The sequence below is a fragment of the Ahaetulla prasina genome, chromosome 2 (genome assembly GCF_028640845.1).
Source record: "Ahaetulla prasina isolate Xishuangbanna chromosome 2, ASM2864084v1, whole genome shotgun sequence".
NCBI classification, from domain to species: domain Eukaryota; kingdom Metazoa; phylum Chordata; class Lepidosauria; order Squamata; family Colubridae; genus Ahaetulla; species Ahaetulla prasina.
The window spans coordinates 195,760,091-195,773,825 of NC_080540.1; the positions used below are offsets into that span (position 1 = coordinate 195,760,091).

The 13,735-nt window shown below is 35.5% G+C and overlaps 1 protein-coding gene across 1 annotated transcript in view; it reads right to left on the reverse strand.

The window, feature by feature from the left end:
- Positions 1 to 13,735, reverse strand: part of POLR2B (RNA polymerase II subunit B) — a 35,535-nt gene that overhangs the window by 19,367 nt on the left and 2,433 nt on the right. Inside the window, exons 4-10 of the mRNA XM_058168952.1 lie at positions 12,622 to 12,734; positions 12,254 to 12,473; positions 11,563 to 11,721; positions 10,666 to 10,830; positions 8,984 to 9,180; positions 2,081 to 2,200; positions 628 to 814 (exon numbers count right to left, since the gene is read on the reverse strand). Coding sequence (XP_058024935.1) covers positions 628 to 814; positions 2,081 to 2,200; positions 8,984 to 9,180; positions 10,666 to 10,830; positions 11,563 to 11,721; positions 12,254 to 12,473; positions 12,622 to 12,734 — 1,161 coding nt within the window. The remainder of the gene's footprint in view (positions 1 to 627; positions 815 to 2,080; positions 2,201 to 8,983; positions 9,181 to 10,665; positions 10,831 to 11,562; positions 11,722 to 12,253; positions 12,474 to 12,621; positions 12,735 to 13,735) is intronic.

The window sequence follows — 13,735 nt, forward strand, 5'->3', positions numbered from 1 at the left end:
GCAGAAAATGGGGCAAACAAGACTAGTAAAGAACTATTTATTTAGGAAAAAACAATAAGGAAAATAAAATGAGCATTCTTATATTTCAGCCAACCCGCTGAGCTAAAATTGCTGTCATTCTCTAAAAAGAGTTAAGGTGATATAGCCATGTCTCTACTGAGCTGATAAGAACCTACCGTATATACTCGAATATAAGCCGATCCGAGTATAAGCCGAGGTCCCCAATTTTACCCCAAAAACTGGGGTAAACTGGGGACTCGAGTATAAGCCGAGGGTGGGAAATGAGGCACCTACCGGTTGAAACCCTCCTCCCTCAGCTGAGAAGGCTGGCGGCCCCCGCCCGCCCTCTCACTGCACCGGCAGGGCTTCCCAGCGTCCGGTAAAATGTGAAAAAACAAAACTCAGTATAAGCCGTATATACTCGAGTATAAGCCGAGGGCTTAAAAAAAAAAACTCGAGTATAAGCCGTATAGACCCGAGTATAAGCCGAGGGGACGTTTTTCAGCACAAAAAACGTGCTGAAAAACTCGGCTTATACTCGAGTATATACGGTAATTTGAATGGCAGGAGTAGCTAAAACAAAACACACTTACACTTACACTTTCACACAACAGACAATAGACTTACTTGTGATACTCCAGCTCTAGCCTGGTGAGCTTTCTTCTGATCTCCCCAGTTGCCAGTTGCTAATGAATATTTCAAACCATCTGATATAATTCTTGTTTTAATTGCCAACTCCAAGTTAAAATCTTTGCCTCTGTCAATAAATTTCTGGGCATATATTCTAACTTCTTTCAGCAAATTCTTAAACATTCTGTTTAGGGAACATAACAATAAGTGCAATTTTGCATATTTCCCCATAATCTTCCACATACAATATCAAACCAAAAGATCTCTATTTGCAAAAGATTAGTCACAGCTGAAACCAGATCGCAACGGGACTAACATTCTCAGGATGGATACCAGATGAATAATCTTTTCAACAATGTCAGACCATTTAAATCACTCAGATACTATGAATCTGATAAACCTGACACTGTACAATGAAACATTTGAAAAAAATAAAACAGTACAACAGTTATGTTTCAGGAAAAAACCAGACTGAGGAGCAAAATCTTTCATGCCTTTTATTTTCATGCCTTTCATGCCTACTATTTTCTGTCTCCTTGATTATCCAAGCACTATTTAGAAAGAAGAGAACTGTTTCAAATAGTCTAGAAGAGCAATGTGTTTCAGTAGTCACGATAATTTCAAGTGGTTTGATAGTTAATGCAAAATTAAAGGGTCTCAAAATGAAGATTTTATTGGATATAAAGTCAACAATCCTTGAAACGTGCATTACGCTATTCTTCCAGGATAAGCAATATTTTGCAAAGAAGGGAAAAAAGATTAGAAAGCAAAAACACTAAAGGCAAGAGATAAAGGAAAGGGAAATTAATGTTAGTTTACAAATACACTATTAATTACAGCTTTCTATACCAGGAGTCACCAATCTTTTGGACCTCTGGGACCACTTAATTCATAATTTCAAATCCTGTGGACCAGTAATATGGATTTTTTAAAAAGATAAATAGTATTTAGTGCAATATAAAAAATGAAAATAATTTTTCTGCGGACCACCAAAATTTTCTCACGGACCACCAGTTGGTGACCACTGATCTATACCATTCTATCCTTGCAAACCAGCTTTGCTTCCGTGCACTATCAATATATTGCTTTTTATCCTCTAAACCTGACATTTCTCTCTCTTTGAGGGCCTCATTAATTTCAGCTAACTATAATATTATATTCCCAGTCTTTTCTGTCCTCTTGAGCCATTCATTCTTCCTTCATATATTTATCTCACTTTGATTTTCTAGGATCAAACCAATTCAATGTATTTCTTTTGCACTGCTTTCATAACAGTCACTTTTTAAAAATTCAATTCACATTTAACCATCACCCATCTCTTATCCACAGATTACCCTGCAGGCCATCATATTCTACAGGGAAGTAAAATAAGTGTATTTTTACACATAACTTTTCAAAAAGGTACAGTGTACTTACCCAATCTAAAGTAATAATGACCACATGTACTCACCCTCTGAAGAGGAAAGCAAGCAATGGTCCTGCCAGGTCAAGCCGCTTGTTGCCATAGTGATCCCTATCGTCTAGTTCCCGTCTCCCTAAAGCTGCTAGCAACAATCTATGAACCATGTACCTGAGAAACAGTGATTGACATAGATTACAGGAAGGTAGAAGTTCAGGTCTCTGGATTGTGTACATAATACAAATCAGCAATTTACTCCTAATAAAGGAATCTGCCCAATCTATAATCAATTCAAAAATCAAATTGTCATCTCAAGTATCTCACTGCATGTTACTTAAATTTGCTGCCAATGATTTTCAAGCTGTAATTAGAGAATTTCAATTTTGTTTTATTATAACTCTATCTAAATTATGTGATTCATTTCTGGAGGATCACTGCAGCCTCTGATATTACTTCTTATATAAGGCCACAACTAGTTCAACTCCCTTGAAATTATGCAGGATGAACAATTCAACAGAACCAAGTCAGTCTACATTTTTAAAAGCTCTTTCCACTCAGCAACGTTTGTGCTAAGGTATCTCTTGTTATTCTCAAATTTGGAATTCCTTACTATTTTATATTACATATCAATTAAATATATACTGAGCCTCACTGCTTTCTAGGGAATCCCTTTGAAATGCTGCTTAAAATCATGAAGGACCAGGAATTTTGTAGATAACAAAACCCAGAATATCTGTATGGTATTTGAGGAACCTTTAATTTATCTTATAAAAATATTGTAAATAGATCAGTTTTCCTTTCCAAAATATTAATGAAGCACCAATAGACTATTAAATAATAAACTATAATAAATAAATGGAATAGACAGAAATGCTGGTACTCAGATCCTCCCAACAGCATAGTCATTCAGAAATTTTCCACTGTACCTTTTTACCACTTGCACTTAAATAAATAATAAATAATAAATAAACTAATAAAACACTGGTCCTGGTGACCAATCCAAATTCGATTTCGCGGCTTCTGGTGGTTTCGTTTTCCCCGGGAGGACGTCTGGAATGGCGTCCCGAACTGAGATTCTGTAAAAGCTGGTGAAACAGCTGTTAGCCAGCTTCAAAGCTTTTCTCTGGGTGAAAGAGATTAGCAAGAGCGGCTGGATAGCAGAAGATTGCCCCAGGGGCTCTGCTTTCTTATGCAGAGTCTCGGAGGGGTGCCTGCCTAACCCAGCCCCACTCCAGACTCGGCTCGATCCTGCTAATTAAGCAGGACAAGAGGAAAATGCCCACCTCTGCTCAATTGATTCCGTTTTGAATAACTAAAAGCAGACGGGACAAATACAAGCGATCGATTACTGGGGAAGCAAGAAGAGAGCTGACTTCTACTCCTTTTTAAAAGGGGAAAACTTTTTCTCACTTGAACTTAGTGAAGGAAGAAATGGCGTCTGAGAGGAAGTGGATTGGAGGCTGCTTGTGAGAGAAAGCGAAGTTCGTCTTTGTGGATTTTAGCTGAATAGAAGCTTTCCATAGGAGGCAAGGTGAAAGTTTTTATTTTACAACTTTAATTGGAGACTTTTTGAGACTTTGAGATTTTATAATTCTAATTAGAGACTTTACTTAAATTAAAATGGCTTCTAAGCCACCAAAAGCTCCCATGACGAGAAGGGGGTCTGAAACTAATTTAGAAGATATATTAAAGGAACAGAATAGAGTTTCTGAAGAGCGATTTAAAGAAATTATGAATAATATTCATGGTGTGAAGGATCAACTTAGGGAAGAAATTAAAGAGACTAATAAAAAAATTAGAGAAGATTTATTGATGGTTTTTCAAGGTTTGGCAAAAAATTTGGAAGTAATGGAGGATAAAGTGGAAGTAATTAGTCAAGCAAATCAGTATTTGGATAATAAAGTTGGAGAGCTTCAAAATAAAGTGGATAAAAATGAGGATCATGTGGTGGTATTGCAATATAGAGCGTTGGAGAAGGCTTTGAGAATCTTCAAGACCGGAAGGAAGAAGATCTTAAAAAAGTTATATCAGAAGCCTTAGCTGAAATGTTAGGCATGGACCCTCGAGAAGTTGATTTTCAAATTGATAAGGCATATAGGGTTAATTCTTGGGTAGCGAGGCAGAAAAGCTCCCAAGAGATATTGTAATTTATTTTTTAACTTCTACAATAAGAAATCAGATTTTGCAACCTACATACCAAAAGAAATTGCAAATAGCAGAACAGGAGGTGTTGGTTTTGAAAGAGATCCCTGCTAAAATGTTAAAGGATAGAAGGATTTTAGGTTTTTACACAAGAGCTTAAGAAGCATCAGATTCAATATAGATGGGAGGTTCCAATTGGTTTAACAGTATTTTTTCAAGGCAGGAGATATCGAATTGATACTGAATTGAAAGCAAAAGATTTTCTTTTTAATGTATTGAAAGTGGATGTAGAAACAGTGGATAAAAGTCTTCAAGAGAAACAGAGTGGGGAAGCTGAAACTGCACCTGTGATATCAGTACCTCAAGAACAATCTCAAGAACAAAGAGTGACAAGGGAGCTATTAGGCGTAAGGAGATGGAGGAAGCGACTTCAAAGACAGGAACGGGATTCTACTACTGAAGCTGTGGGAGGAGCCAAGCCGAAGAGTGAGGGTCTTCAGCTAATTGCTCAGAAGCTTCAAGAGGCCAGAGATGGCAAATAAATTTTTGACATGGAATGTTAATGGTTTAAATTCAGCACAGAAAAGAAGAAAAATATTCCATTATTTGAAACAATTTAAAATGATGTGATATGTTTGCAAGAGACACATATAAAATTATCAGATCAGAAATATTTGATTAATTCAAAATTAGGTAAACATTTTGTTTCTTCTGCTCCGAATAAGAAAAATGGTATAGTTATATATTTGAAGAAAAATATATCAAGTAAATTAATTGAAACGGACATTCAAGGAAGATATATTGCTATTGAATTGATTTTAGAAGGAAAAAAGACACTTGTGATTGGCATATATGCACCTAATCAACAACAAGAAAAATTTTATAAACTGTTACATGAAAAATTGACTTTTTGGGACTATAAAACATTTATTATATTAGGGAGTTGGAATGGTGTAATGGACATTAGAAAAGATAAAAGAACTCTTTCTAAGAAAATTCCTATGCATGCAAAATTGCCTAAATCTTTTTGATTTGATGGAAGATTTTGAGTTGAAAGATATATGGAGAAGGCAGAATTTTGATGATAGAGATTATACTTATTTTTCGGATAGGCATCAATCTTTTTCACGTATTGATTTTATATTAATTACCAATGACTTGCTTTCTAGGGTTAGGAAAACAAAGATATTTCCAAGGTGTTTAACTGATCATAGTCCGGTATGGATGGAGTTGCAATATGAAGGTGGAAGAAGATCATGGAGAATAAATGAAAATTTGTTTAGATATGAGGATAATGTAAATCAATGTAAAAAACAAATGAAAGAATTTTTTGATTATAATTTGGGAAAGGGAACTTCGATAGAAATGGTGTGGGACGCGAGCAAGGCCTTTATGAGAGGAAATTTGATATATATTAATAGTAGACAGAGGAGAAAACTACAAAAACAGCGTAGGGATTTAGAAGAGGAAATTCAGAGGAAACAACAATTATTGGTATATAATCCACATGATTTAAAAACTACTGAAGCGATAAAGATATTACAGAGTCAATTTAATATGTTAATGGCAGATCAGGTGGCAACCAATATACAATATGCTAAACATAATACTTTTTGTAATGCCAATAAATCAGGAGGTGGTTGGCTTATATGTTAAGGAAAAGACAGAAAGCACGTACTATTGAAGGAATTGAATACAAGGGTAAAGTGCGATTTCAACAGGATAAAATTAAAAAAGCTTTCTTGGAATATTATACAAATTTATATGCCAGAGATACAATATTGAATATGGATATTGATAAATATTTGAAAGAATATAAGGTTAAAGGTTTAACTAATGAACAAAGGGAAGAGTTGAATCGGCCTATAACTTCTGAGGAAATTATTTTGGTAATAAAGCAATTAAAAATAGGAAATCCCCAGGCACAGATGGACTTACAGCAATATATTATAAAAAGTTACAGGATGAGATAGTTGGTCCACTTATGGAGTTATTTAATCAGATATTGATGGGAGGAGGAGTACCACCATCATGGAGGACTACTTTTATTTCATTGATACCAAAAGAGGATCAGGATTGTACTAAGCCTGGGAATTATAGACCGATTTCACTCTTGAATAATGATTATAAGATTTTGCAAAAATAATGGCAAATAGGTTAATGGAAATTGTACAACAAAGGATTCACACTGACCAGTCTGGTTTTATAAAAGGGAGACAAATGAGGAATAACGTTAGGCAGATAGTGAATTTATTGGAATATTTGGAAAAGAAAATCAGATTCCGCAGCGTTTATATTCTTGGATGCAGAGAAAGCTTTTGATCGTTTGCATTGGGAATTTTTATTTAAATTAACAGACAAAATGCAATTTGGAAATGGTTTTATACGAATACTTAGGGCAATTTATGGAGAGCAAACAGCTCAGATAATAATTAATGGTAGTTTGACAGATAGTTTTAAAATTGCGAAAGGAACAAGGCACGGGTGTCCTTTATCACCTTTATTGTTTATTTTATCTTTGGAACCTTTATTGGATAAGATAAGAGAGTTAAGGGAGATAGAGGGTATTAGAATTAGAAGATATGAATATAAAGTCAGAGCATTTGCAGATGATTTGGTTGTTATGTTGACTCAGCCTATAAATTCGAGTGTATATTTGTTGGAAGTAATTAATCAATATGGAAGGGTCTCAGGGTTTAAAGTGAATCAAAATAAAACAAAAGTGTTAACCAAAAATATGATTAAGAACCAGAAAGAAAAACTAGAGGAAATAACAGGATTTGAAATTGTAAAAAAGGTTAAATATTTAGGAGTCTTTCTTACTTCATCAAATGGAAAATTGTATAAGAATAATTATGATGTGTTATGGAAAAAAATTCAGAAGGAAATGAATACTTGGAAAAATTACAATTATCTTTGTTAGGAGAATAGCAGCTATAAAATGAATGTTTTGCCTAAATTCTTGTTCTTGTTTCAGATGATACCAATAATTAAGAAAGATAAAATTTGGATGAATGGCAGATTGGAATTAATAAATTTATATGGGAAGGAAAAAGCGAGAGTCAAAATGAAAATAATGCAAGATACACGGAAAGAGGAGGATTAAAATGCCTAATTTAAAACTGTATTATGAAGCAGTTGTTCTTTCGGTAATAAGTTATTGGTTTAATTTGACGGAGGAAAGGATTTTGAATATAGAAGGTTATGATTTATTATATGGTTGGCATGCATATTTATTGTATGATAAGAAAGTAGATAAAGCTTTTAAGAATCATGTGTTGAGAATTTCTCTTCTGCGTGTCTGGAAAAATATTATTATAAGTTAAATTACAAAATTCCTATATGGGTATGTCCTCGCACGCAGTAGAGAATATAAATATAGAACAGGAACAAGAAATGATTACTTATAAAGATCTTTTATACAATGGGGAAATTTACAACTAAAATCTTTGGATACATTAAAAGAAGAAGGGAGGAATTATACTTGGTTTCAATATGGACAGTTAAAGGCTAGATGGAAAGAAGATCAGAAAATTGGTATCATTCAAAATGAAGAAAATCTGGTTAAACAAATTAGAAATCAAACTCAGGGGCATATAAAGAGATTGTATACTGTGTTGATAGAAATAGATTCTGAAAGAGATTTAATAAAGGATTGTATGATAAAATGGGCACAGAATATTCAAGAACCAATAATGTTGGAAACATGGGAAAAAATTTGGGTTAGAAATGTTAAATTTACATAGCGCAGAATTTAAGGAAAATTTTTATAAGATGTTTTATAGATGGCATTTAGATCCTAAGAAATTATCATGTATGTATCCAGATATGCAAGCGAAATGTTGGAGATGTAATTGTGATGATGCTACATATTTTCATGTATGGTGGACTTGTAAGAAAATTAAGTCTTTCTGGATAAGAATCTGGTGGATTATGCAGAATGTTCTGAAGAAGAAGATAAAGTTCCTACCGCAATTTTTCCTTTTGGGAATAACAACGGACTGTACAGTGATTGAGACTAAGTTGATTTTGAACTTAATAACAGCAGCACGACTGTTGATTGGACAATATTGGAAGAAAAAAGAATTACCCACAATAGAAGAATGGATATTGAAAGTTTCCAATTTGGCTGAGATGGCTAAAATCTCAGCCTTCTTGAAAGACAGTACTCAAGAAAAATATTTAAATGAATGGAAGAACTGGATTGATTATATTCAAAATAGATATCAGATTAAGAAATTTCGGATTGCTTTTGAATGAAGGATGTTATTTTTGATTTTAATGGAAGAAGTCAGGTTATGTGAGAGAGAAAGATTATATTTGTGTTAGATTTTAAAAATTTAATGTATAACTGTTTTGTTTAAGGAACTATACCTTGTGTTTGCTCCGGGAAGTCCGGAGGGGGGGAGGGGGAAAAATTTAATTGTTGTAAAACCTTTTCAATAAAAAAAACAAAACAAAAAAAACAAATTCGATTTCGCATCATTATCCTGGGACACCTATATTTGCCTTCATTCGTAATAAAACACTAGTGGAGTTTAAGACAGCATTTCATTGCATCACACGGAGCCAGTAAATGAACTTTACAAATGCACTATATCATAAATAAATATATTTTAAAATACTCACTCCCAAAGCAGCAAGATGTTCCACTTTTATCATTTTTCCCCCAACAAGTCTCTGACTTCATATTGCAAATATGAATCTCCCCTACCTGGGACATTTTACCCATGTTTATTTCAACTGCCATAATCCCCAGCCAATATGAGCACATAAACATTTACATGAATAGTATTCTTTATCAATACATACCCAAGAAAATAAGCCTTTTTAGTTTCACAGAAGTCACTGACACCAACATGTGGAAGCATCTCTTTCTGTAAAACTTCTTTGGCGTACTTGATTCTCTTCTCTTTAGTAACACCGGGCTTTGCACCTCTTGAACCAATGAAATTCAATGCAACGTTCTGTTCCTGAATGACAAATGCTTCATCCAAAGAGGGCTTAACCTGTTGCGCACACAAAAAGAAAATGAGAGCTACCTTCTATAAGGAACTTCTTGGTATTTAGAAATACATTAGTAAATGAAAACGCACAAAAATAGTCAAGAGTCAACAACTTCTAACATGTTTCCTGCAGAACTTATTTAATGTTCATCCTTGTGAAACAAAAGTTTATTGATGGGCACAAATAAGGATAGTATTATGTAATTTCTAGGTTTCTAAAGCAAAATAAGGAAATTATAGTTCAAGGTGCTTTATAGTAAATTGAAGTACCTTTCTGATCACAAGAAGAACTGAACAAGTAAGAGCTAATTCTACCTCTTCTACTAGAAAGTAGGGATTTTGATTTCTTCCTGTTCCATAAAGCAAACCCCCTTTCTTTAATAGCTTGTGCTGATTTCAGCTCAATGTGATTTGGCTCATCCCTTAAATTTCATTCTAACACACTGTAACTGGTAAAGGATGCATAGACAGTGAAGAAACTCTCTTTCTGTCCTACAGTAAGGAGTGTAAGGTCCATCTTTCTATTACCAAAAAGATACTTTGGAGTGGTTCAACTACCACTCTTGGAGGTGAAGCTAACAGGTAAGAGCTATATGGCCTCTTTGTGACCATGTGTGAATGAAGTTGGTGCCTGAAGAGGATCTACAGCATATATTGTAGTTTATCATCTTTATAAACATAGGTGGCTGCATCTCAGAGCAGCCATCCAAGTGTCTATTGAGGCCAGTCACATGACACTACTCAAGCAGGAAAGAGGCAATATCACACTGGCTGTGAACGCCAGGCAATGCGTTCTCTTGCTCTATTTTTTATATTAGAACATGAAACACATCTCCTCTGATTTCCTGTTTCTATGAGGAAGTCAAGACTGTCTAATGAATGAACTCCTAACATTTTGCATAGCTTCAGCCATACATTCTCTGTGATGGAATAGGCTGTGTTAAGTTAAACCGTAGTTCTATCTGATTTTCTGCCATCCTGCATGCCCATTCTGGCATCAATGGACTTCATTATTCAAACTGGCCAATCATGCTTTGTTAGTGCTTCTTCTCACCAATATGATGTTATTTCAGATTTCTGGACTGCTGATGTCCTGTATCTTGTCTGTCAAAGGTGCAGGGGGACTGCTTCTGAATGACAACAATGCTGCTGCTGCTTGCATCTTTTAAGTTCCCACACTTCTGGAGGCCTGACAAGACTCTTTCACTAACTGTCCAACTTCCAACTCTTAGGCTACTCTGTTATTTGGCCATGGCATCCTCCTGGTGCATGATTCTATACATGCCTTGACAACATGGCAGTGAGAGCACTGATGGTCTGCTTCTCTCTTCTTTACTACCATCCTTTTATTCTCCAAGAAACAGTTGATTCCTTCCTCTAGAAATCACATGCAGTTCAATTTGCTTTGGAATTTAATGCCAGAAAAGCATATCTAACAATATACATTAATCTAACTTAGCAATTAATATATATATAAATGTACTTTACCATTTCCATCATCTCAGGATCTTCAAAGTCATAAATTATATGCTCCAAGATGTCTCTGTCAGATACAAACCCTAATGCACGGAACACAATAATGATGGGCACTTCCTGCTTGATATATGGCAAAGTTGCCACAATACGTTGACCTATCGCACTCTTCTTTGCACCCTAAAGTTAGAACAAACACAACATCTATGCCATCAAACTGTATTTAGGCACTATTTGATGATTTTCAGATGCAGTGCAATTTTTTAAAAAATCATTTGGATCTCTTCTCATCTTTCTCCCTTTCTCCACATACAGCCAAATCCCTTGGACCTATGAACTCAAGTTGAGCAGAAAAAAAAGCATCTCCAACTTCTAATCCTTGCAGTGGTTCAGTAGAACACCATAAACTGACAGTTTAGAGATCATTATCAGGTCCAGCAAAACAAGAATAGTCAGGTATCCACAAAGTATCCACAAGAGTGACCAATGCGGTTTTTGTCCATTCCCAGGCAAAGATATAGACATATCTTATACACAATTCAGAAGTTGTTGTAACTTTCCCCATTTGAGAGCTCTAAGTGTCAAATGGGCTTAAGGCACCCAATTTTCTTAACTCCCCCCCCCCAAAACAACAACAACACAACCCCAGGCAAAATAGTCCCTGGAAGGTGGGGACAGACTCTGGGAAATCCAACAGGATTTCTAACTGACTGGATTTCGACCTTGGCCTGCATTTTTCACTCCTGCAATTTAGACCGGCATGGTAAAAGAATGAAATAAATCTTATGTCCTGACAAATCAAGGCAAGCACAATATAGACAGGAGGGTCAGAAGGAAGATCACTCTATTCATTTATCAATCTCTAGTTTTTTTTAAGTTATGCATTGAAAATTATGAATTGCAAATTCTCACCTGCCCACCTCTAGCCAACATGCTAACCCATATAGTACTTGTTGGTCGAGAGGAGTTCTCCAGGCAAGAACGGCACTCTCCTGTGTATGCATATTTAGAATCTTTCTTTGCAAACACATATACTGTGTTTGTAGCCATTTTCTCTTGAGCAATCAGAACCTGTTTGCAGAATATAAACAAGCATTTAAAAACCCTGTTTAATAGCTAAACATTTTACTGTTAAAACAGTCTTTTGAAATGCTACAAACTATAATCATAAGAATTGCTGGAAGTCATGATATACATAATTATTTATAATATTTATATTATTTTCACTTCTTAAAAAAAACGGAATAGGCATGGTACAAAGAATTCTATGTTCCAATCTCCACTAAAAAACAACAACCCAAACAATCTATTTTGTTTCAACCAAACCCTTGTGTTGATTGTTCTTGTTAAATAACTGAAAAACTCACACATTCTTCACATATTTTGTAATCTTTAAATACCCAGGATGTAATTCAATATAGAAAACCAGATGGTTAATCAAAAAACACTATGGGACTCTCTTTAAACAATCTCTTTGAAGAAAAAAAACCCTCTAAATTTAAATGTAAAGACGAATGTTCAAAAGAGACAGAACAGCTATAATGCAGCAAGCAGATGGAAGATTCTTATTCATGCTTCTTTCCTTAAGATAGCTAAACCTTACCTTTTCTGATCCATTAATAATAAAATAGCCCCCAGGATCAAGAGGGCATTCATTCAGTTCACAAAGATCACGATCAGTCAAACCGTTTAATAGGCAGTACGTGGATCGCAACATGATTGGAATTTTTCCTATGAATGTTTTTTGATGTTGTGTCTGCAACTGGTCTTCTCCTTCCTTAATAACTGTCTTAGTGATGTCCACATACAGTGGTGCAGAATACCTTTGGAAGAAAGTTTACAGTATGTTTTATCTTCTCAAATCATTTAAATACCAATATAATCAAGATTATTTTGAACCACTGTACAGTACTTCAAATTATTATACAACCCTTGTTTGGACAATAAATAATAGAAGTAGACAGCTCTTACGTAAGATTTCTGAGCCTGGCTTCATTTGGCATCATAGGTGAAGGGGCACCATCTCTTTCCCAATGAGTAGGCTTGGACAGATAAATTTGTTCAAATTTCAAAAGATAACGTGGCTGAAAATAATATAAGCATGGTATCAGTTAGGCATCTCATCCAGTGGCACCTTTATCAAATATATGAAGTGAGGAGAAGCTATGCAAACCTTTTGATGAGGATCAAGAAACTGAAGGTGAATATTGACCAAAAAGGAACATGACAGAGAGCCAATTACATTCTCTGCGAATTTGGAAGGTTATATCATCTGCTTTGGATGAAGGAATGGATGTATAACTGGAAGTTGCTCCTTAAACTGTTACTTCTGATAGAGTAACAAGCAACCTCTGTAGCAAGAAGTGCCTTTTCATAGCCTGGGTTGGTCTGTTTTCTGTAGCAATAATCTGGTTGCAATAATACACGCACTGACAATCTTAAACTGGACTACCATAATGCCCCTGCTTGTAGGTTACCTATGAAGTTGGCCTTGCAACTACAACTAGTGTAGTATGTTATAGCTATATTGTCAAGTTGGACAGCCTAACAATAAATTATTACATCTGGTTTTCTAATATACACATTTCATTAAAGATTTTTAAAAAGGAAGATAATTAACATAAACAAAAGAAACCAAAGAGAAAGCTAAAAGTGAAATCAGAAATTGCCTTTTAGAAAGAGAAGCAGCTGATCCACCATGCAGTCTTCCTATACAGAGGGTGCCTCATGCCATTCTAGAAGCAGGAGGGATTTTGGGAACATGCACAATTCTTGGATTGTGAGAACTGCGGTTGTTTCCAAAATGGTGCCTGTTTCTGGGATGGCAGCACACAGCTTCTATATAGGAAGTCTGCACTACACATCAGCTGCTACTCCTTGTGAAAGGCGATCTTCAGAAGTGGAGCGAGGCATGATGGAGCAGGAGAAACCCAAGGGTGTGGGACCCAGTGGTGCAAAAAGCAGGCCCAAGATCTGTGGGAGACCCAGCTTGGTGGAAACTAGGAAGGCCCAAGGGGCCCAGGAAGGCAGGATGAGGGAGGGATAGGCAGGTGGGGGCAGCTACAGTGTTCCTGCAGTTGGCCGT